Source organism: Mytilus californianus, unplaced genomic scaffold (genome assembly GCF_021869535.1).
Source record: "Mytilus californianus isolate M0D057914Y unplaced genomic scaffold, xbMytCali1.0.p SCAF_2, whole genome shotgun sequence".
Taxonomy (NCBI): domain Eukaryota; kingdom Metazoa; phylum Mollusca; class Bivalvia; order Mytilida; family Mytilidae; genus Mytilus; species Mytilus californianus.
The window spans coordinates 39,802,433-39,824,695 of NW_026262668.1; the positions used below are offsets into that span (position 1 = coordinate 39,802,433).

Below are 22,263 nucleotides of genomic sequence, written 5' to 3' on the forward strand. Positions count from 1 at the left end.
AAACCAAAATTCAGAAATTATGATCTATGCAAATTATTTTAAACTAGCGAAATAAAAATGAGGTGACCAGATACCCCACGTTTTGTCTGCCCAACCGATTGTTCCCTTTACCATAATTGTCATTTCATATAATATTCGTTTCTTTCAAAATGGTGAAAATTTCTGTCAAATTAATTCTAATCTCTCAATGGGATAAATTAATGTGCGTTGATAGATCATCTTTCTAATACAAAGCATTTATGTAAGCACCCAATCGAACACTGATTACCTTTCAGTAATGGTCACTTGCTAAGTTAGTAGTCCATCAATATGTTGTTAATTAATATCACTATCATCTAAACTGGTTTCCCCAGAATAAATGTTATTTCCCTAATCTGCATAATATTTTTTTTCTAAATATAAAATTTACAGAAATTTTACATAAATGTTGCTGCATCTTGTAAACAACATATTTGTCTCTATGCATTCCACTCCAGATGGAACATGACAATTTGTATTTTTAGACAACCGTTAATATACATTGCAGTTTTAAGTTTTAAGTTAAACATTTCAAATTCAATTTAATTCAAACATAGTACTTACTTTACAAGTTCGTTTCCGTTTACTGTGGTCATGATGTCCATCAGTTTATCGTTTTGATAATATTATGAATGAACAGCTTGCAACTAATTGTATTAGGATCAAGAGGTTCGATAAGGGAAAATCATATGTTATAACCAGGATTTTTTAGATAACATGTTGACGTTATTACAGACACTTTAGGCAATCTGGCCAATTGACATAATTACTGATAAAATATAATATTAAGCAAATATTTCCATTCACAAAAAAAAGGAGTAAAAGCTGTTGAAATGTGTATTTACAAAATTGACTCAATGGTTTGCAAAGGCGAGGTATCGAAGAAACTTCTTTCGATTTAGACAGGACAGGTTTGTTTTTATAAACTGTTCTTAGAAGACAAAAAAGAACAGTAAAAAGAAACAAGAGCGTCCTTGGTTTTTGTTTTCGAGAAAATCATGAGAAATTAATGTATTGAATAAATATATTATAACACTAACTTTACAAATAGAGTTGTTAAATTATCTGCCTTTGGTATCATATCCTATCTACATATATATATGAGTAAAATAAGTATTCCATAAAACTATAAATTCATCATAAATAACTTACTAGTAATAAGTCGTCTAAATTTTATATCTAACTAGCACGAATGATATTGAACAATATTTTGATTGAAATATTTGCTGACATCATTACAGAATTCTTTTACCTTTATATAAAATAGTAAATTTAAATAAAATTCGTGGTTGATCGACGCTTAGCATGCTAAGTGCACAACAGGAAATATTACAAGCATAGATAGGTCAAGACCATGTATATATCACGTATGTATGCTGCTTTTTACAAGGCGGACACGCTAATGACATGCAAACTTATATACCTTGAAGCAACACATACTGTTTTGGTAAAATTACGGATTTGACTCGGCTAAGGGCTTCCTTGCGACCTCCTCAAAAAAGAGGGACGAAAGATACCAGAGGGACAGTCAAAATCATAGATCGAAAACAAACTGACAACGCCATGGCCAAAAATAAAAAGACAAACAGACAAATAATAGTACAGATGAAAGAACATAGAAAACAAAAGACTAAGCAACACGAACCCCACCAAAAATCTCAGGTGCTCCGGTAAGGTTAAGCAGATCCCGCTCCACATGTGGCACCCGTCGTGGCCCGTCAATTGAGACGGACCACGAGATAAAGACCATAAAGAAGGTTAAATCCTAAATATTTGTCGTACATCGAACAGCATCAATCTATTTAAAGAAAGGAACATATCTGTTGTTGTTTTTTGTTGTTTTTTTTTTAATAAAATCAGATCTTAACATTTCGCAAATCTACCCACTTAAATTGTTTATCAAGCCTCTTCCTATATACATTTTAGGACATTATATTCAATGTTTCAAATTTGATCTGATGGTATTTTGTGTATTTACAGCTTGCACAGTCAGTCCCTGATGTACTACTATAAGGACGGCAATGAAATTTGAGCTCCCTTAATTTTAAAAGAAATGATATTAATTTGAATTTTTGAAGTGATTCTGTATGGATTAGTTGAGAAGCACCCAATAATAGGATAATTCGTTAAAATACAATTTTAGTTTAGCAAGTATTCCAGGTAAAAGACTAACTGTACATGGATTTGGGTTTGTTCAAACCAACTCCTGAAGGAGCTAGAGACGAAAAAGTACAAGATGCATTTGCTTCGAGTAGTAGTATTATACCACTACAGTACAAAAGCTTAAAAATGAATCTGAATTATTGTAGCATGAATGGACTTGAAGATTTGACTACCAAACAGTAAAAAACACAAACGATTCTGGAAGAAAACCCTCTTAATTAACAGTTTTTATACATGAAAGCAAGTTATTCTACTTAAATGCGAAACGAGAACGTTATTTCGTTAAATTATTATTATTGTTTTAATTAATCATTTTTGAAGACAATCCGGCACATGTTTAAATGTTCCTACAAAAACCTCATGATTTACAATTGCTGTGACAGATGATTTCTTAGTTATTATTGTTTTCTATATACCATTGTATTTCCAAAAAAAGAAGGGTTAATAATAAAATATCGGACGAGAGAACTCCCTCAGAATGTCCTTTACCATGCTCAACGTTGACCAGATGACAGTCCCATGTTTCAGCTTATCGTATTCCCACAACTTAACATGTACAGGACAATCTTAATATATATAAAATTGCTCACCTCTTGCCATTCCAGATAAAGATTGTACCAATATAACAGCACGGATCGATGGTTGGGCCCGGAAATCGACATTCCTCAGTGTGGATAAATCCACCAACAAGGATAATAATCCTATTACAAATTATCACCTCGAAGATGTTTTGTAATTAAAACTATTGTTCTTTTAAACTACACCAAATCCTAAGACTCTTCTTCAAGAATGAAATTTCTATGATACTTATACCATCCAACCATTCCAACTGTTCCCCAATTTTCGCTGTTTCCTACTATAATATCATTTATTTATTCAAATTAAATACAGGGTTATACCCAATGGGATTGATGGCAAACATGCATGAAATTAACAAAATAACAGTACATAATACATCAAAAGAATAATAAAAGTACAAAATCATACATCATACACATATACATGTACCAGTAGTAATCTTCAAACTAATTCGAGTTATTGACTGATAAAAACATCCCTTACATTGAAAGAAAAAGAATAGTACAAACATAAACTTATATTAACCCCACATCTCCTTACTTATACATTATATATATTTTTTTACTTGAATAAAAGGTTATGTGGTGTGTACGTCAATCAATGAGACGGCAACGCGTCGGGAAAAAAAATCTATATTGTAGAAAATTATTTGTAAAATAAATAAACAGTACCGCAGGAATGTGACATGTTGTTGGTTTCCATTCGTTCCGTTGGTTGAAATTGTAGAACATTTGATTTTATTAGGTTTTATGGACTTCCCCTTTTTTAAATTTACCTTGGAGTTCTGTATTTTTGTTAATACTTTTTTCGTCATATTTTTCAGCAGAAAAAAAAATCAAATTAGAAATAAAATTGTTGTGGCCTTAAACACATGACCGACATATACAAACAAGCACGTTTAACTGAAACTGATAACATTAGACGGTTATGCAAATTAATAATAGATGTTGTAATATTATATGTACGGATAAGTATACAAACAAATTGCTTTCTTAAAAAAAAGAAAAGCAACACGTGAACCCGAGACCGCTGACCGGTCACCAAAAAATTGTTGCCGAATTTTTGTTTGCTTTTGACTTGAAATAATTGACCGTGAAGAGAATAAAATAATGACGATGTTAAAACACCTTTATTGAAAATATGTAATTGTGTGTAGATTCTTGCACAAGTCAATTGAAAGCAATGTCGGATAGTTGTGAATAGAAAAGTGTATATATACCGCTACTATTTGAATTTACATTTTACGGTTCGACTATTTTATTTATTACTTGGGAGTGTACATCTTTTTTTCATAATCCTATTGCAAATCCCAGTTTCTACAAACCTGATGACTAATGCAAATTGCACAAACCAATCGCATAATAGTATCGTTTTCATAACAGTGTGGACGAGACCATTTTTTGGCGCGCTCAAGTCTCCCATTGACTGGGTTAAATTAGGTGAACGTTCGTCTGTATTGCCCACTTATCACGTCGTATTTATTATAGACATTTAAACTGTGGGGTCACCAAAAGTTCCCAACACATAAATCAAATAACTCGAAAAACTAGTACAGGAATAACCTTTGTGTTTTGATTAATATTGAATACTTAAACGTTCTTTACTTGCGTTTTTGTTATGTTTTGATAAACAATTTTTATGATATCGCACGTTCTTTAAACATAAAAATTAATTTAACTAGCTTTAAAAGTTACAATGTATGTGTTGGCTATTATCTTTTTCGGACGTCAAAGCGATTAACCCACTGTGGTTGTCTTATTTTTTCACTTAGTATCTTTTAACTTTTATCTTGTGTAACATTTTATTTTAGAACGAATACATAATCAACTTTCAATAGTTGTGCAATTACAAAACATAGAAAAAATATACTTTCGCACGGTCTTTTTCGTACTTACAAGATATTGGACAGTAAAAAGCTATGTGGACCAAGCATTATGAAATTTGCATTTTACTTCACGAAATACTAGTAGGTAAAATGTATAGTTTGGTGTATTTTGGAAACTGGAACTTTTCTGCTAACTACTATACTTGTGAAAAACCCTTGGTAGCAGAAAGACTATTCTTCCTTTTCTGAGTGTGTGTGTGTTGTTTTTTTTTTTTTTTTTTTTGTAAGGGGAAGAGGGGGGGGGGGATTGTTTTTTTTTTCTAATGCACATACATTAACCTTACTTTTTACTCGGATTACCGTGAGGGAATCTGAAGTATTGTTATGGGAGAGTTTATGTGTGTGCTTTTAAACCAGCTTTACTGTGTATACATGTAAATACACTGACGTTATCGAGTGCAAAATGGAATTCTTTATCGCTTCATATATATTATATATTATCAATGAAATTTCAAGAAAGTATCTTTTTAAGAACATTTATTTGTAAACAACATGTTTTGTCTTTAGAAATATATACCAGTAAAAATTCATGAATATCATAATAACGAACAGGTAACTAGATACATGGGTCATCTAAGTACCCATAATGCACGCGGATGAATTTTAAGAATTGTATGCATATGCATGTTCTTTGTGAATAACAGACTGACGTAATTATACAGAATTATCTACCTCTTGTTACATCATCTATCAACCAGGTTTCAAATCTATCTTATCAACATTACTGGTAACGCTAAACTATTATGGTTAATATGGGAGCTCTATGAGGGGATTAATACATGAAACTGAGTGCATTTATATATATATTATAGTTCTAAAATAATTGTTTCAAAGACATCCGTCCGTATTTTTAAGTAATCATTATAAGGTTTACCTATTTAAAAAATATTCCTACCTGAACTTAATTAAGATATTACACAAACCCTACAAGATCATAACTAGTTTAGACCTAAAAATAAATAATTCATGTAATGGTTATAAAAAAACAAGTTTTAAAAACTACTTTGAAAATTTGATTCATTATTATGATAATAACATGCAAAAAAATGATGAAAAAAGTAAACTTTACTGATAAAAGAACCTTATAAACAGAATTGAATTTTTAAAGAAACTTTACATATAGAAAATTAATAACAAAACTAAGAGTAAGAGACCATAATTTTAATATAAAAAAAGGAAGACATTCTTATGCTTCTAGAGAGCAGAGATTATGCCTTAAATGTGACATGATATTAGAAGATGAAAAACAGTTTTTATTAGATTGTGAATTAAATAGGGAGCTGAGAAAAACTTTTTTGATAATTTGGAAATAAACTTTTCTGTTCAAGATTTGTCTGATGAAGAAAGGGTGATTTTTATGCTCAATCAATCAACACCATCACAAGTAAATACATTGGGGTCCTACATTAAAAAGTCATTAGAACTGTGGACATGTGACTCTGGACTATTTACTGTAAATGATTGTGTATATGTATGTAAATTTCAGCTATACTATATATATATACTTATTTTGTATTTGTCACAAATTTATTGTTCAAGTTTATATGACAATTCACATTTGAATCTGAATCTGAATTTGAATTTGAATTATAAGCCAGTATGTTTTTTAAATCTAAATCCAGTTTCCAAGAGTTGTATTATATCACGACTGGTTTCAAAGATATTTATTTATCACTGAGATCACTCTTAGTTTATCAACAAAACACTACAGAGACAATATTTACTCTCATCTCATGATAGTGCATCATTTTGAATATCTATTTATTAGCGTATGATTATACACAATACACAGAGTCAAATATACAGCTTGCTTATCATTTTATAGAAGGAATGTCTGGTAACATAAATAAAAAAATTTGAAGTAAAAGTTAAGAAAACAGAAGTAAAGTACTATCACTTTCCTTATTTTGTTTTTGTCAAATGCTTGTAAGGACCAACAGGGACGGTTTTCGAAATTTTTAAGGGGGTGTCACCAAAAAGAACTTTCAAAATATTTCAATTTTTTTAGTTGATATTAAGGTTATTATAGGTAGTAACAAAACAAATAGTTACACATGGTTTACAAAATTTATTCAAATTCTGTTTTTTCTTTGACCGCTTCGTGGTATTTTTGTAGCGTGCTCCCCTCGAGTGCGGGAAGTTGTGGGTTCGAACCCAGGCTTCGCTCTCACCCTATATGGAATTTACTGGCCCCATATATACCGTATTAGGTCACTAGCACATTATGTAACTAATAATATTAGGTTGCTGACCCGTTGACTTTACAATGATAGCAAATAACTCCTTATTAATATCTTAAATATTAGTATTTAGTATAATATAATGTTTGGCTCCTTCCTCCTCCCCTTACTGACATGTAACCACACCCCTTTTTAATAGTTCCTTGATCCACTACTGATTAAACTAAGCGAATCAAAATATGCTTCTGTGATTTACCTCTTCCGTTTGAACAATTCATAAAGACAAATAAAACAATTGCTACTATATACATGGTAGAAATTACATGAATTTAATATGTTATGCATTGGTGGGGTCTTGGCATAATGAAGAAACAGTGAGAAAATTAGAAATATTTAAAACTAATCAAAGAACAAAAAAGGTCTACGCTGTGAAGTTTTAAGGAAAAGGGCAACCTACGCATATTGTTTACATGCAGAAGAAAGAGTCACATGAGTATAGAATTATAGTCACATAAACTTCTCCAGTCTTGTATTTGGGAAGGGTGTCTGTTTTAAACACAATCACGTCTGATCGAAATGCATTCATTAAATGTATTATACAGTCATCAGACAGTGCAAAACACATTTGTTATCCTTTCGACCCTCTATGCCCACAGAACCTAGACAATTGATTACATGTTAAATACTAGTATGTTCACGTCTTAAATGTGGCTGAATAAATGTTTGATATTTGACATGAAAAAGCAACAGCTAGTAGTCTATATGGAGGTAGAACATTTTTTAATTTATTTGTCAGTCATCAGATCTTGAGTTTATCCGAGTAAACAGCACGTCAGTACTTTGATTTAATCTTAGTGTCGTATTTTTTTCGTCCCTAACTTTGAATGTAAATCAGTTAGTTTTTTCTTCTTTTTTCTGGAACAAAGTGTTTTTTTTTCCTTTCCATTTTTTTTATTAATCAATTCATTTTTTTTTAACGGCCCAACTTACACACACACAATAATTGACGGCAGTTTATATATCAACTTCGACCTTTTTTAGATCGCAATGAAAATGCCCATATATATAAATGTATCATGCAGGAAATCAATTTCTAAAATGTGGTAAAAATTTGCTCTAGTCGGAAAAACGCAACAGCTTAATATGGATTGAAATTGAAATAATTGTTATAATTTACACAACGTTACTTTTTCCAATACAAACATTTTTTTTTTTTTTTTTTGATTTACAACATTTATTTCAAAGACAACATTGTGACTTCGAGATTGAGTACAACCATGAAAGCGCTTTTCCTTTTCTTTCTTCTGCTGTTAGTTTAACTCAGTTATTTTGTGTCATGAATCGGTATTGATGTCATTTAAATTTATCTATACAAGAAGAAAAGGGGATCCGGTTGTATGTAAATGAGACTCAAACAAACGACAAAAAAAAATTAAAAATCGGGCAACATTCATTCTTCAACAATAAAATACGTTACAAGAAAAAAAAAGTTTTGTAAGTAAAAGACCCAAATTCGTGAGATACAAAAATGATATATCGACGAGTACTGCAATTGAGTTTATGACTAACTATCTTTGGTCAAAGAGACAAAAAGGATCACACACACACGCGTAACAGTTTCCCCTGTACATAAAAGCATTATACAAACAGAATTTTTTTTTAATTAATTAGATATACATATAGATATATACATAAATAGAGGCAATTGAGTTGTGTAGTACTGGAATATCCAAGGCAAACTAATTATATGAGTTATCTGTATGACTGAATGATTCAAACGATGATCCATGTGAAAAATATCCAGTTAAAAAAAAAAAATCATCGTCCGGAACTCTTTTCACAAACAAATCCTATGCATTGAATAAATGGTAGGTTACTCTTAAATGATCACAACGTGGGAGTATTTTTCTCTTCAGATATTTTGTGAATTAATCCCATCGACTTAAAGTTTTTACAATAAAAATCCAAATGTGTAAATGTTTTCGATTATTTAATGATATTAGCTCTGAACATTTATTATTCTCTAAAATCAAACTATTGTGTGTGCTGATATAAAGAATATTTCAAACAAATTCCTTTAAAGTTTTGTGAAAAGAGTTTCATTTTATGTATCGAAATGTGTAACAAGTATTTATTTGAATGCCCACTGGAGGGCCTCTGACAGACTGAGTGAGCGTAAAATCATTGTTATCGATAGCCGATGACAAACAAGTTAAAGGTAAATGGTTCAGTATTATTAACAACAAAGGTACTACGGTTGTCCACACTGTTACGAAAATACCTCTAAATTTAAGCACTCAGTTTGCTTAATAATATGGAAGCATTTATTTTATCTATCATATCTTCATATTTTGTTTCCTGGATGCCTTCAATTATTCTTATACTCGTTATTGAAGCTGTCTGTACTCATAGTTGATGTTGTATAGATAAATTTAAAGTCAAATGTTCGTGTGAAGTGAAACCCTTTGCCATGCAACTTATACGAAGGTTTCGTATATTTTTCTTGAGAGTAACACACCAGCTTCATTGGGACTTCTTATACACTGACAATTGTTTTGGTCTCATAAAACATTTCAAATTTTAAGGAAGTCCTGAAGTTACTTAAATCAATCCAAATGTTCTACAGGAAAACTTGGTTTTGAAGAATATCTTATTTTCATAAGTTTTATGAATACCTGAACATACTCTCAAAAGAACCAATTTATATACAAAGATATGTAGATATAAAAAGATACCGGGATTAAAATGTCGTACGCCAGTTCAGTCTACAAAAGACTCATCAGTGACGCTCGTATAAAAAAAGTTAAAAAGAGCAAATAAAGTTCGAAGTTGAAAGGAATTGAGAACCCAAAATTTCGAAACGAAGATTTTACCGAATACATACATGTATAAGGTGATCTATTCCTGGGGTAGGAAATCCTTAGCATTTCGTAAATGTCAAAGTTTATAATAGGACAGTCACTCAAAAAAAGAAAAGAAAAGAGAAACAGCTTGAGGTCAGGATAACTTAAGTAATGATGACCATGCTTAAAAGTCACATGTCAAGAAGCTCTTACTGCCGTGTCCTGAATTTAGATAAGAAAAGCGAAAATTCACATTCGCGAGGGAAATTAATATTTATGCATGCACGTGGTTTTTTGCGCAAGAAATAGTAAATAGAAAGCATACGTACTGATACTCTAGATAAGAATACGAATTTGAATCATCACATATATTAATCTTGGCTCCAATATAATGTTTAATAGTTGAATTCTGATGTCAAACTATCTACCTCAAGTGTTTTGACTCCGGATTCGTTGCCATTTAATCCAGAATTTGTGCGAACGCAAACCGAAAGTGTGTCGTGTGAAAAGGGTGATATATAATGTAAATGAATCAAGACGTGTAGGATAGCTGGTCAACACAATGAATACAATTTTCAAAATCGTACCATATTGCAAAGATTTAGAGCTATAAGATCATAACAAAAACAGAATTGAAATCTAATTATTAACATAAATTCCTGTTAACGAATCTTTTCCGAAAATTTAGAATATAATATCAATAAACACAAACGTCAAGTATTTACTGATGGGCATTTTATCTATCATGCAAATCAATCTCTTCTATAACTCTTACTTTCCACTATATGAATATATTGCTACTGGAGTATCCGATCTACAAATGAACTTTGATTGTTGAAATATGAAATGTCACGTGGTAGCCTATCCATAGAGGGACCGTATCAAAGACATAGATAACTAACTGTATAAATGATCGAACATTTTCGAGAAGGTCCGAGAATCTTGTTTCCGGAAATATCCGAATGGCCCATAGAAGATGTACCAAAACTCTCCAATATAATGCAAAAAAAAAAAAAAAAAGCGTATGACACGATTTTTTCATACATTTGAAAATAATTCTACAACAAACGTAAAGGCGATTAGCTCTTTGATAATTGATATCGATTGCAATTTACTTTCTTTAAAATAAATTTAGTTCAAATTATTTTTTTTACCTCACGGTGCACTTGTCGCTGCGTATACAATATGGAATATATATTTTTCATATTAATATTCTAATATGACGTTCTTCAAACGCTTTGAGTAGTACACACCCGTGGTAAAATATGAATATATTGGTACGCCAACGTCATGGAATGTTTGGGCTGTTCCAATCTTACTCCCACGTTGTTTGCTTTTTATGAATGAGTTACCCGAGGTCAGACTGTGTAAATGACGTCATTGAACGATGACGTAAGAATATAAGCATTCTACGGGTAAATGCACGAATTTGAAACTGAAAGTCGTCAACACATGAAAACATAAACAAGCGATGATCAGAATTTGTTGAAAGCCCATTTTATTTAATAAAAGTAAGATAATCAATCAACTTCGTCCAAACCTGTCTTAGTATGTTATTGTAAATCATTTAAGCATGTCACTTATTCAGTTTTCCTCGTATTTAACGTCAATATCAATAGTGTGTTCAATTACGGGAACAGCAAATATGTCCCTTCACCTAGAGAGCTTAGAAACAAAAGAACTGCTGTCTTTGTCCTTTTAGAATAGAAATAATTGACGGGGGCTTGAATTTATATTGATTTTACCACGGGTTTGCCCTTTATGCTGATATTTTCCCCATCGCTACCGCTCGTGGTAAAATATTTAGCATAAAGGGCCAACCCGTTGTAAAATCACAACAAATAGTCTGAGGTTGTAAGTTTTTCTTTATTAAAAAAACTTTTCTTTTTGGTTCGTTTAGAAAGAAAAAGCTTGTGAAATGTCATAAGTTAGATTTTATTTGAATTTGATGTTTAGATAAATCGATTTAAAACAAAAGACAGTTTCTATGCAAACATAATAAAAACCATGAACAGTGTATATATTGTGAAAAGATACAGGGAAGTAAATAGCTACAGAGATATTATTGACAGAGTAACTTTTGTATCCGTAGATAAGATCAAGACACGCTAGTTAGTATGGTCCATTTCTTTGTAGTTGCGTACTGCTGCTGAAATGTCTTCATCTAGTATTGGTGACTCATATAGTAGTTAAATGAGAAGCAAAAACGACAATGAAGTATAAAAAGGCAGTTTATCTAGAAGGTCAACGGATTCAACCAAACTTTTACCATCTTTAGGAACATTTACACTTCAAAATATCCTACTTCATGAACGCTTACAAACAAAGAAATGATGCAACAGATTACTCCTGACTGTCATAAAATATTAAGTCATTAAAACTTAATATTTAAGGGACAATAATAAATGATGCCCCAAAAACAGTGTCTATATATAAAACACAATTTTGTCTAAAGTATTGACTGACACAATTATTTCAAAAACACCTATTTGTTTTGAGGAAATGAAAAATTAAACAAAATAAAGTGAGGAATATTGAAGAAGCTATAAATGAGACAATTGAAGAACAGGAGAACATTATCTAGTGAAGCACTATAATTAGATTCTTTAACTGACGTATTAAGCGCTTCATGGCATATACTAATACTTCATTTGCGAAAGTATCTTTTTTACATCACATCTCTTCGGACTTTTAAACTTTATTTGATAATTTCAGACCCAGTAAAAACTGCCCTGGCTACATAAGCATTAATCATATACATAAGACATATCAGTTACATATACATATATATATATATATATATATATATATATATATGTGTGTGTACAAACAACATTTTCCAAAAGACCAAAAAAGTGAAAAAGTATATTGTAACAAAATGCATTTGGCTAGCAGGTCGAACAACGGATGTTCTTAAACCCTGCAGACTGCCATTGTCGATTGCCAAATAAACGGATCACCAGATGATCCGGATATTGTGTACTAATTTTTGCACCTTTTGTTTGCGATCTACCATCTTTTCCGCAAGTTTATTGTTTTCTGTTTGGTATTAAATTAATAGTTAAGGTCCATTTTGTTACATCAGGTGATCCGTTTATTTGACAATCGCCAATGGCAGTCAGCAGGGTTTAAGAACATCCGTTGTTCGACCTGCTAGCCAAATGCGTTTTGTTACAATATACTTTTTCACTTTTTTGGTCGTTTTGGAAAATGTTGTTTGTGCTGTATTTAGACCCTCTAACAAGAAATTTGTTTTGCATGCACACGTATAAAAATTGCGGTTTTTATCCAACGCAACCATAGGTTTGAACGTTGTTTTCAATTTAGACTTGTTTATATATATATAGTATATGTATATATAGGGATAACAAAATGATGATGATGGGTGGCTGTTTAACGTCCAGCGGCCAATTAAATGCATATTTAGGACGAGAACATGTTAGTGCGATATCATATTAACTCTGGTTTGTACTAGACCATCACGCTGATCCGGATTTTTAACGGTTCAAGTGTAAACCAAATTGAGAATGGAAATGGGGAATGTGTCAAAGAGACAACAACCCGACCAAAGAGCAGAACACAGCCCAAGGCCACCAATGGGTCTTCAACACAGCGAGAAAATCCCACACCCGGAGGCGGGCTTCAGCTGGCCCCTAAACATACATGTATGTGCCTATCCCAAGTCAGGAACCTGTACTTCAGTGGTTGTCGTGTGTTGCTGTATATCATATTGGGTTTTCGTTTATTGTTTTGTACATTAATCAGGCCGTTAGTTTTCTCGTTTGATTTGTTTTACATTTTTCATTTCGGGGCCTTTTATATATAACTATGCGGTATGGGTTTTGCTCATTGTTGAAGGCCGTACGGTGACCTATATTTAATTGTTTTAAACTTCAACGTCATTTGGTCTCTGGTGAAGAGTTGTTTCATTAGCAAACATACCACATCTTCTTATTTCTATATAGTTAACAAGGTAACAGTCCACAGGAAAAAATGTCACCCTACCTGGACACCTTATTCTGACTTCGAGTCGACTAGTCTTACTCCAGAAATTTTAAAGTGTTTGGTTTGACACGGACTGGGTTCGAATTGACAACCTCCTGCACTCAAGAAGACGACACGCTTAACGACGAGACTACCGAGACGGTTGACATGACAGAACGAGTAGAGTATATCTGAATATATAAACTATGCAGTTTTAAGTTATTAATACTTAATAGATACTATTTTTTCTCAGAATACAAGATGTAATAAAATTGTATATGGACATATATTTCGGCTCAATTAATTAATTAATTACTCAGATTACAAAAATAACTTATAACCAAAAGGATGACTAGGATATAGAAATATGGCCATCCATGGACTTCCCCTATCCGACAGTAAAACCTTGCAGGGCATCTCTTTGACTTTTCTGGATTCAAAAATACCTAGCCACGTCGGTCGAATTGGGAACGTTAAAATCCGGTGCCTCCTAAAGGAGACAGTATTAAGAGTTGAGCGATTCACTGTCTTCGGAGTGAATGCTGTCTGCTGCATGATTGGAAGAGTCGAAATTAAAAAAAGGCAGGTGATATTTTACAACCAAACAATTGTGCCTGTTGGGATATCTTTGACGGTAAATATTATTAAATTACCTCCGTGTTTTTTAGTAATTGGGCGGTTTTGAGCTTATTATTCAATATGGGCATCTTTCTATTACAAAAGACAGTATGTTGACTCTGAATGTTTTGATTTGTCTGTGTCGTTGGGTTTCTGTCGCATTAATGTACACCTTTATCTCCTTTTATTCAAAACAAAAGGATTGACAAGGGTATAGAAATATTGACATCTCGTGACTTCTCCCGTCCGACAGTATACCCTTGCAAAAGGGGTGCGTCCGTTTGGCTATTCGGATGTATAAATACGCAGCTTCGTCCGGTCGAAATAGAAATGTCGTATATCCGATGCCTAGTGTAGTGACAGTTTCACGCTATCTTAAAGTTGGCTAGAGGTAAAACGTATGCCGTACTAGAATAAAGTTGAACCATGATCAAAATCGTAAGTTAAGCTATTAGCCCCCTCCCCCCTTCCCCTCCCCTCCTTTCTTTCTCCACGATAGACGAATGCCAAAAACAAAACGACATGAATTTACAATCAATAACTGCCACTATAAGTAAATGAGATATGGACTTATTTTGTAAATAAATTCCTATTGCAGCCAACATTTCCCGGTTTCGGACAGATTTGTATTTCCACTAAAATACCGTCTGACTATTGATCGGAGATATTAAATCAACCAAAAGCACTTCGATTCTCTGAAATTGTAAATTATGGTATTTCGCTGGCTGTTTTTTTCCTGATCCTATTTTGGACCCCCTGATTCTAAAAGGTCGTGTCTTATTAGTCATGCCCGATTAACATTTAGTAAATTGAACCTAAACTTAAAGACTTACACCGGGGGCCTGGTTTTCGAAAGTATCATAAGATATGTCATAAGATATATCTTAGGACAAATTTTATGACCATGGGTGTCTTCCCGATTGTCCCACTTTTTGAAATTACAGGTAAAAAAGTAATGAAATTTTGTGGGACAGTCGGGAAGATGTTTGTGGGACAATTGGGAAGTTTAAATGTGGGACAATTGGGAATTGTTTTGATAGTGATTAATTTGTTTTTAAAGTGTGTAGCAGGTAATTACAGGTAATTGATCAATGTAACTTATAAAATTTGAAATAAACATGGAGAAAAGATAGTATTTACATATTTTATGTTGTATTCTGATATTTTGTTAAACTGCTGTCCAAATAAAGAACAATTATATAATATAAATAGATATATTTTTACTTCATAAAAGATCAAATAGACTGTTATATCATAAATTGTAAATTGAACATATAGTACATAATTGAAAAATTTAGAAGTATCAAGGATAAAGTAAAATTAAATTAAAAGATGTGTTTAAGAGAAATACATAGAAATATTTTTAGAATAATTTTACATGCTACATAGTTTCAGGGATTTGTTCTAAAATTGATAAAGTTTAGGCTGATAATTGATATATTTATAAAACAAAGAAATAAAACATAAATACAGCTTTACACAATAAAAAGAAATTGGTCCCTAGGCCGGTTCAAACCAAAGAATTGGAAAAATTTGCTGTGTCTCCTAAAAGCACGCTGCATTTTGGACTAAGAGCAAAGACTGGTCAGTCAGTCTTAAATCAGAATAATATTTATGTGTAAGGTGACATGCCTTCCTGTGGACTGTTATCTTGTGAACTAGCACGTTAAAAATCCGGCTTGATGACTGTCTTGGTCTAGTTCTTTTCAAAGAAAACTTCATATTCATCTAACACCAACATGTTTTCATCCTGCTCATGCATTAAACTTGCCACTGCACGTTTGACAGCAATCAGTTCAGCTTTTTAATAAAATAATATATGTTCAAAGGACACTGATGACATTACTGGGCCACATTTATCTCAATAGTAAGAATATAGGTTGAGACCTTACCCTCTATTTTTATTAAATTGATGATTTGAATTATAATTATTAGGTAACAAAATAGCTTATGCTTATGTAACATTGTGATTGTAAATGTTTTTTTTTTAAGTCAGTCTCTAGACCTTTCAGTCTAAGCGCTCATAAAAATGAAAAGAAGACAAAATTGCGTCCATGTGTTTATAAAATTTAAATAACAACTTTAAAATTAAAAAAAATATATTGATACATATGTATTTGATATATAAATAACCTAAGATTTATAAAGATATCGTTTATTGCATATATGTTATATTGTTTAATCAAATGTGCATTTTTACTGTTGATTTATTCAACAATTCATATCTACATTTATAAAATTGATATCAACTACTAGCTAGCATGCTCATGCAATAATGTATTTTAATTTGAAATTGCAAAACAAACAACAATTACATTGGTTATTTTAGAACATTTAAACTATAAAAATAATGTGGGACAATCAGAACTTTTCATGTGGGACAATCAGAACTCTATAATTTTAAAAAGTGGGACAATAAACCATCTAATGACTATCATATGATATGTCATAGAATGTAAATCAAAGCTGTCCAAGATAGTCATACCTATGATGCTAATATGACTGTCATAAGTGAACATATTTACTTTTATTTTAAATAATGATTAAAAAATGATGAAAATAACTATAAAAATAATAAGTATGGAAATAATTAATATTTATGAATAGTTTTATTGTCGAGCCTGCGACTTTTGTCGCAGAAGGCTCGACATAGGGATAGTGATCCGGCGGCGACGGCGACGGCGGCGGCGTTAGCTAACTTCTTAAAAGCTTTATATTCATACTTTGTATATGGATGCCTCATGTTATGAAGTTTCCGTCAGTCACATATCCAATGTCCTTGACCTCATTTTCATGGTTCAGTGACTACTTGAAAAAAAAATTAAGATTTTTTGTAATGTTAAATTCTCTCTTACTATAAGTAATAGGATAACTATATTTGGTATGTGCGTACCTTGCAAGGTCCTCATGCCCGTCAGACAGTTTTCACTTGACGTCGACCTCATTTCATGGATCAGTGAACAAGGTTAAGTTTTGGTGGTCAAGTCCATATCTCAGATACTATAAGCAATAGGTCTAGTATATTCGGTGCATGGAAGAACTGTAAGGTTTACATGTCCAACTGGCAGGTGTCATCTGACCTTGACCGCATTTTCATGGTTCAGTGGTTATAGTTAAGTTTTTGTGTTATGGTCTGTTTTTCTTATACTGTATGCAACAGGTCTACTATATTTGGTGTATGGAATGATTGTAAGGTGTACATGACTAGCTGGTAGGTGTCATCTGACCTTGACCTCATTTTCATGGTTCAGTGGTCAAAGTTAAGTTTTTGAGTTTTGGTCTTTTTTTCTAATACTATATGCAAGAGTTCAACTATATTTGGTGTATGGAAATATTTTATGATCTATATGTCAGGTTTTATTTGACCTTGACCTCATTTTCAAGGTTCATTGCTCAGTGTTAAGTTTTTGTGTTTTGGTCTGTTTTTCTTAAACTATAAGCAATAGGTCAACTATATTTGGTGTATGGAAGAATTGTTAGCTGTACATGCCTGCCTAGCATGGTTCATCTGACCTTGACCTCATTTTCATGGTTCATTGGTCATTGTTTAGTTTACTTGGTTAATGTTAAGTTTATGTGACAGTTGTAATAAAGCTTTATATTTAGGACTATCAACATAATATCAATGATTAGTAAAGAAGGCGACACATTTCAGCGTGTGCACTCTTGTTATTATTATAATGAACATGAAATATATATATGAAAAGGAATTTAAATCTGAGTTGATAATTTGTTTAAATTTAATTTGTATATATATAAATTCTAGAACTTCTCGTTCTTGTATTATTAGGTCTTTCCTCTTTTCTGTGGAAAGACCTATTAATTTTCTTCTGATTATTTGGTCTTTCCACTTTTCTGTGGAAAGACCTATTGGTTTTCTTCTGATTATTTTTTTTTTTTTTTTTTTTCTTCCGCCAAATTTTGTTCTTGCGATAAATTTTTGTTTCGCAAGATGTCGCTTAGATGTTTCGTATATGATATCGAACAGTTTATGTGCCTTTGAAATTGACCCTGCTTAACCGAATATTTTTCTTTGTAGGAGTTATCTCCCCGAACACTGTTTTCCTTGTGCGTGCATCTCCTCCGTAACCGTAAAAGAAAGCGACAAATTTATTTTAGCAAATTGCTCGTTATATCCTCAGGATGTTTTGTCCAATTTTGACCGAAGCGATACATAAACTCCATATGAGAGTTATTTCCCCTTCTGTATTTGACATAAGGGATATATAAATGTATAGCATGAATGGTAAGTGATAGAGACCTAAGGCATATTGATTTGAGTTCCTTGGTTCATTTAAACGAAATTGAGACCAAGGTCAAAGGTCAAGGCCATATTCTAAATTTTGACTTTTCCTTGTTATTTGATCTCCTCTGTAACTTTTAAAATTACAAATTAAAGAACTAGTGCAAAATGTTTGCTTAATTGTGATTAAGATATGATACATTTGGTCTGAAACAATCCAATGACATCTTATAGGAGTTATTGTCCCTGAAATGATTCAATTTAAGTTTAATTGATTATTACTCCAACTTGGTACATGATAAAGCCATAGGGTCTTTTGCAAACTGTTGGTTGACATATGACCTTGGAAAATGTCAACCGGAAGTGACCTTGAGTGAACCGGAAGTAGTATTTTTTGCACTTATTTCGTGGAAGAGTACCTAGAAACCATATATGTTTTGAATGATCATAGGTTAACCTATCTTTTGAGACCGTAAGTGACATTTTATAAACCGGAAGTAGCATATTATCTTCCTTATTAAAGGCATAAGTATATACAAACTATATATTTTTGGAATCAGTGTGAATAAAGCTATTATATGAGACCGGAAGTGAAATTTCTAAACCGGAAGTTGGCAATTATCTCCCTTATTTCAGGCAAAAGTATACAGAAACCATTTATTCATTCAATCAGTATGAAGAAATCTATACTTTGACGCTATTAATAACTTTGAATAAACCAGAAGTAGCTTCCTAACAATTATTTAGAAAATTGATGTGGAAAGACCTTCAATTGTTCTTTGAACAATTGGTTTTTAATTAGGTCTTTCCACTTTTCTGTGGAAAGACCTATTGGTTTTCTTCTGATTATTTTTTTTTTTTTTTTTTCGCCTAATTTTGTTCTTGCGATAAATATTTGTTTCGCAATATGTCGCTTAGATATTTGGTATATGATATCAAACAGTTTATGCGCCTTTGAAATTTACCCTGCGAAACCAAATAATTTTCTTTGTAGGAGTTATCTCCCCGAACACTGTTTTCCTTGTGCACACATCTCCTCCGTAACCGTAAAAGAAAGCGACAAATTTATTTTACCAAATTGCTCGTTCTATCCTCAGGATGTTTTGTCCAATTTTGACCGAAGCGATACGTAAACTCCATATGAGAGTTATTTCCCCTTCTGTATTTGACATAAGGGATATATAAATATATAGCATGAATGGTAAGTGATAGAGACCTAAGGTATATTGATTTGAGTTCCTTGGTTCATTTAAATGAAATTGAGGCCAAGGTCAAAGGTCAAGGTCATATTCTAAATTTTGACTTTTCCTTGTTATTTGATCTCCTCTGTCACTTTTAAAATTACAAATTAAAGAACTAGTGCAAAATGTTTGCTTAATTGTGATTAAAATATGATACATTTGGTCTGAAATAATCCAATGATATCTTATATGAGTTATTGTCCCTGAAATGATTCAATTTAAGGTTAATTGATTATTACTCCAACTTGGTACATGATAAAGCCATAAGATCTTTTGCAAAATGTTGGGTGACATATGACCTTGAAAAATGTCAACCGAAAGTGACCTTGAGTGAACCGGAAGTAGTCATTTTTGCACTTATTTCATGTAGAAGTACATAGAAACCATATATTTTTTGAATGGTCATACATTAATCTATCATTTGAGACTGGAAGTGATATTTTATTTTCCGGAAGTAGCATATTATCTCCCTTATTACAAGTATAAGTATATATAAACCATATATTTTTGGAATCAGTGTAAATAAAGCTATCATATGAGACCAAAAGTTACATTTTCTAAACCGGAAGTAGCCAATTATCTCCCTTTTTACAGGCAAAAGTATATATAAACCATATATTTTTGGAATCAGTGTAAATAAAGCTATCATATGAGACCGGAAGTGACATTGTCTAAACCGGAAGTTGACAATCATCTCCCTTATTTCAGGCAAAAGTCTATAGAAACCATATGTTTATTGAATCAGTATGAAGAAACCTATGATTGGACGCCAATAGTAGCTTTGAGTAAACCAGAATTAGCTTCTCATCAATTATTTAGAAAATTCTTTGAACAATTGGTTTTTAATTAGGTCTTTCCACTTTTCTGTGGAAAGACCTATTGTATTTGTTCTGATTATTAGGTCTTTCCACTTTTCTGTGGAAAGACCTATTGGTTTTTTTCTGATTATTTTATTTTTTTTTCTTCCGCCAAATTTTGTTCTTGCGATAAATTTTTGTTTCGCAAGATGTCGCTTAGATGTTTCGTATATGATATCGAACAGTTTATGCGCCTTTGAAATTTACCCTGCTTAACCGAATACTTTTCTTTGTAGGAGTTATCTCCCCGAACACTGTTTTCCTTGTGCATGCATCTCCTCCGTAACCGTAAAACAAAGCGACAAATTTATTTTACCAAATTGCTCGTTATATCCTCAGGATGTTTTGTCCAATTTTGTCCGAAGCGATACGTAAACTCCATATGAGAGTTATTTCCCCTTCTGTATTTGACATAAGGGATATATAAATGTATAGCATGAATGATAAGTGATAGAGACCTAAGGTATATTGATTTGAGTTCCTTGGTTCATTTAAACGAAATTGAGGCCAAGGTCAAAGGTCAAGGTCATATTCTAAATTTTGACTTTTCCTTGTTATTTGATCTCCTCTGTCACTTTTAAAATTACAAATTAAAGAACTAGTGCAAAATGTTTACTTAATTGTGATTAAGATATGATACATTTCGTCTGAAACAATCCAATGATATCTTAAAGGAGTTATTGTCCCTGAAATGATTCAATTTAAGGTTAATTGATTATAACTCCAACTTGGTACATGATAAAGCCATAGGGTCTTTTGCACACTGTTGGTTGACATATGACCTTGAAAAAAGTAAACCGGAAGTGACCTGGAGTGAACCGGAAGTAGTATTTTTTGCACTTATTTCATGGAAAAGTACCTAGAAACCATATATTTTTTGAATGATCATAGGTTAACCTATCATTTGAGACCGGAAGTGACATTTTATAAACCGGAAATAGCATATTATCTTCATTATTACAGGCATAAGTATATACAAACTATATATTTTTGGAATAAGTGTGAATAAAGCTATCATATGAGACCAAAAGTAACATTTTCTAAACCGGAAGTAGCCAATTATCTCCCTTTTTACAGGCAAAAGTATATATAAACCATATGTTTTTGGAATCAGTGTAAATAAATCTATCATATGAGACCGGAAGTGACATTTTCTAGACCGGAAGTAGCCAATTATCTCCCTTTTTACAGGCAAAAGTATATATAAACCATATATTTTTGGCATCAGTGTAAAGAAAGCTATCATATGAGACCGAAAGTGACATTTTCTAAACCGGAAGTTGACAATTATCTCCCTAATTTCAGGCAAAAGTCTATAGAAACCATATGTTTATTGAATCAGTATGAAGAAACCTATGATTGGACGCCAATAGTTGCTTTGAGTAAACCAGAATTAGCTTCACATCAATTATTTAGAAAATTGATGTGGAAAGACCTTCAATTGTTCTTTGAACAATTGGTTTTTAATTATTATTTTATTTTTTTTTTTTTTTTCCGCCAACTTTTAAAATTTTTGTTTCGCAATATGTCGCTTAGATATTTCTCATATTGTATCGTACAGTTTATGCACTTTTAAATTTCACCCTGCTAAGACGAACACTTTTCAATGTAAGAGTTATCTCCCTATTCACTGTTTATCAAGTGTGTGCATC

At 32.0% G+C, this 22,263-nt stretch overlaps 1 protein-coding gene across 2 annotated transcripts in view; it reads right to left on the reverse strand.

Moving 5' to 3' along the window:
* The window catches only part of LOC127727928 (uridine phosphorylase 1-like), a 163,077-nt gene that overhangs the window by 86,739 nt on the left and 54,075 nt on the right, over window positions 1-22,263 (reverse strand). The window contains exon 1 of one of the 2 annotated variants that reach the window (XM_052235084.1): window positions 583-670. The exons of the other annotated variant lie outside the window; for it this stretch is intronic. Coding sequence (XP_052091044.1) covers window positions 583-623 — 41 coding nt within the window. The 5' untranslated portion in view covers window positions 624-670. Of the gene's footprint in view, window positions 1-582; window positions 671-22,263 lie in introns of those variants that run through there. 2 annotated transcript variants of the gene reach the window in all.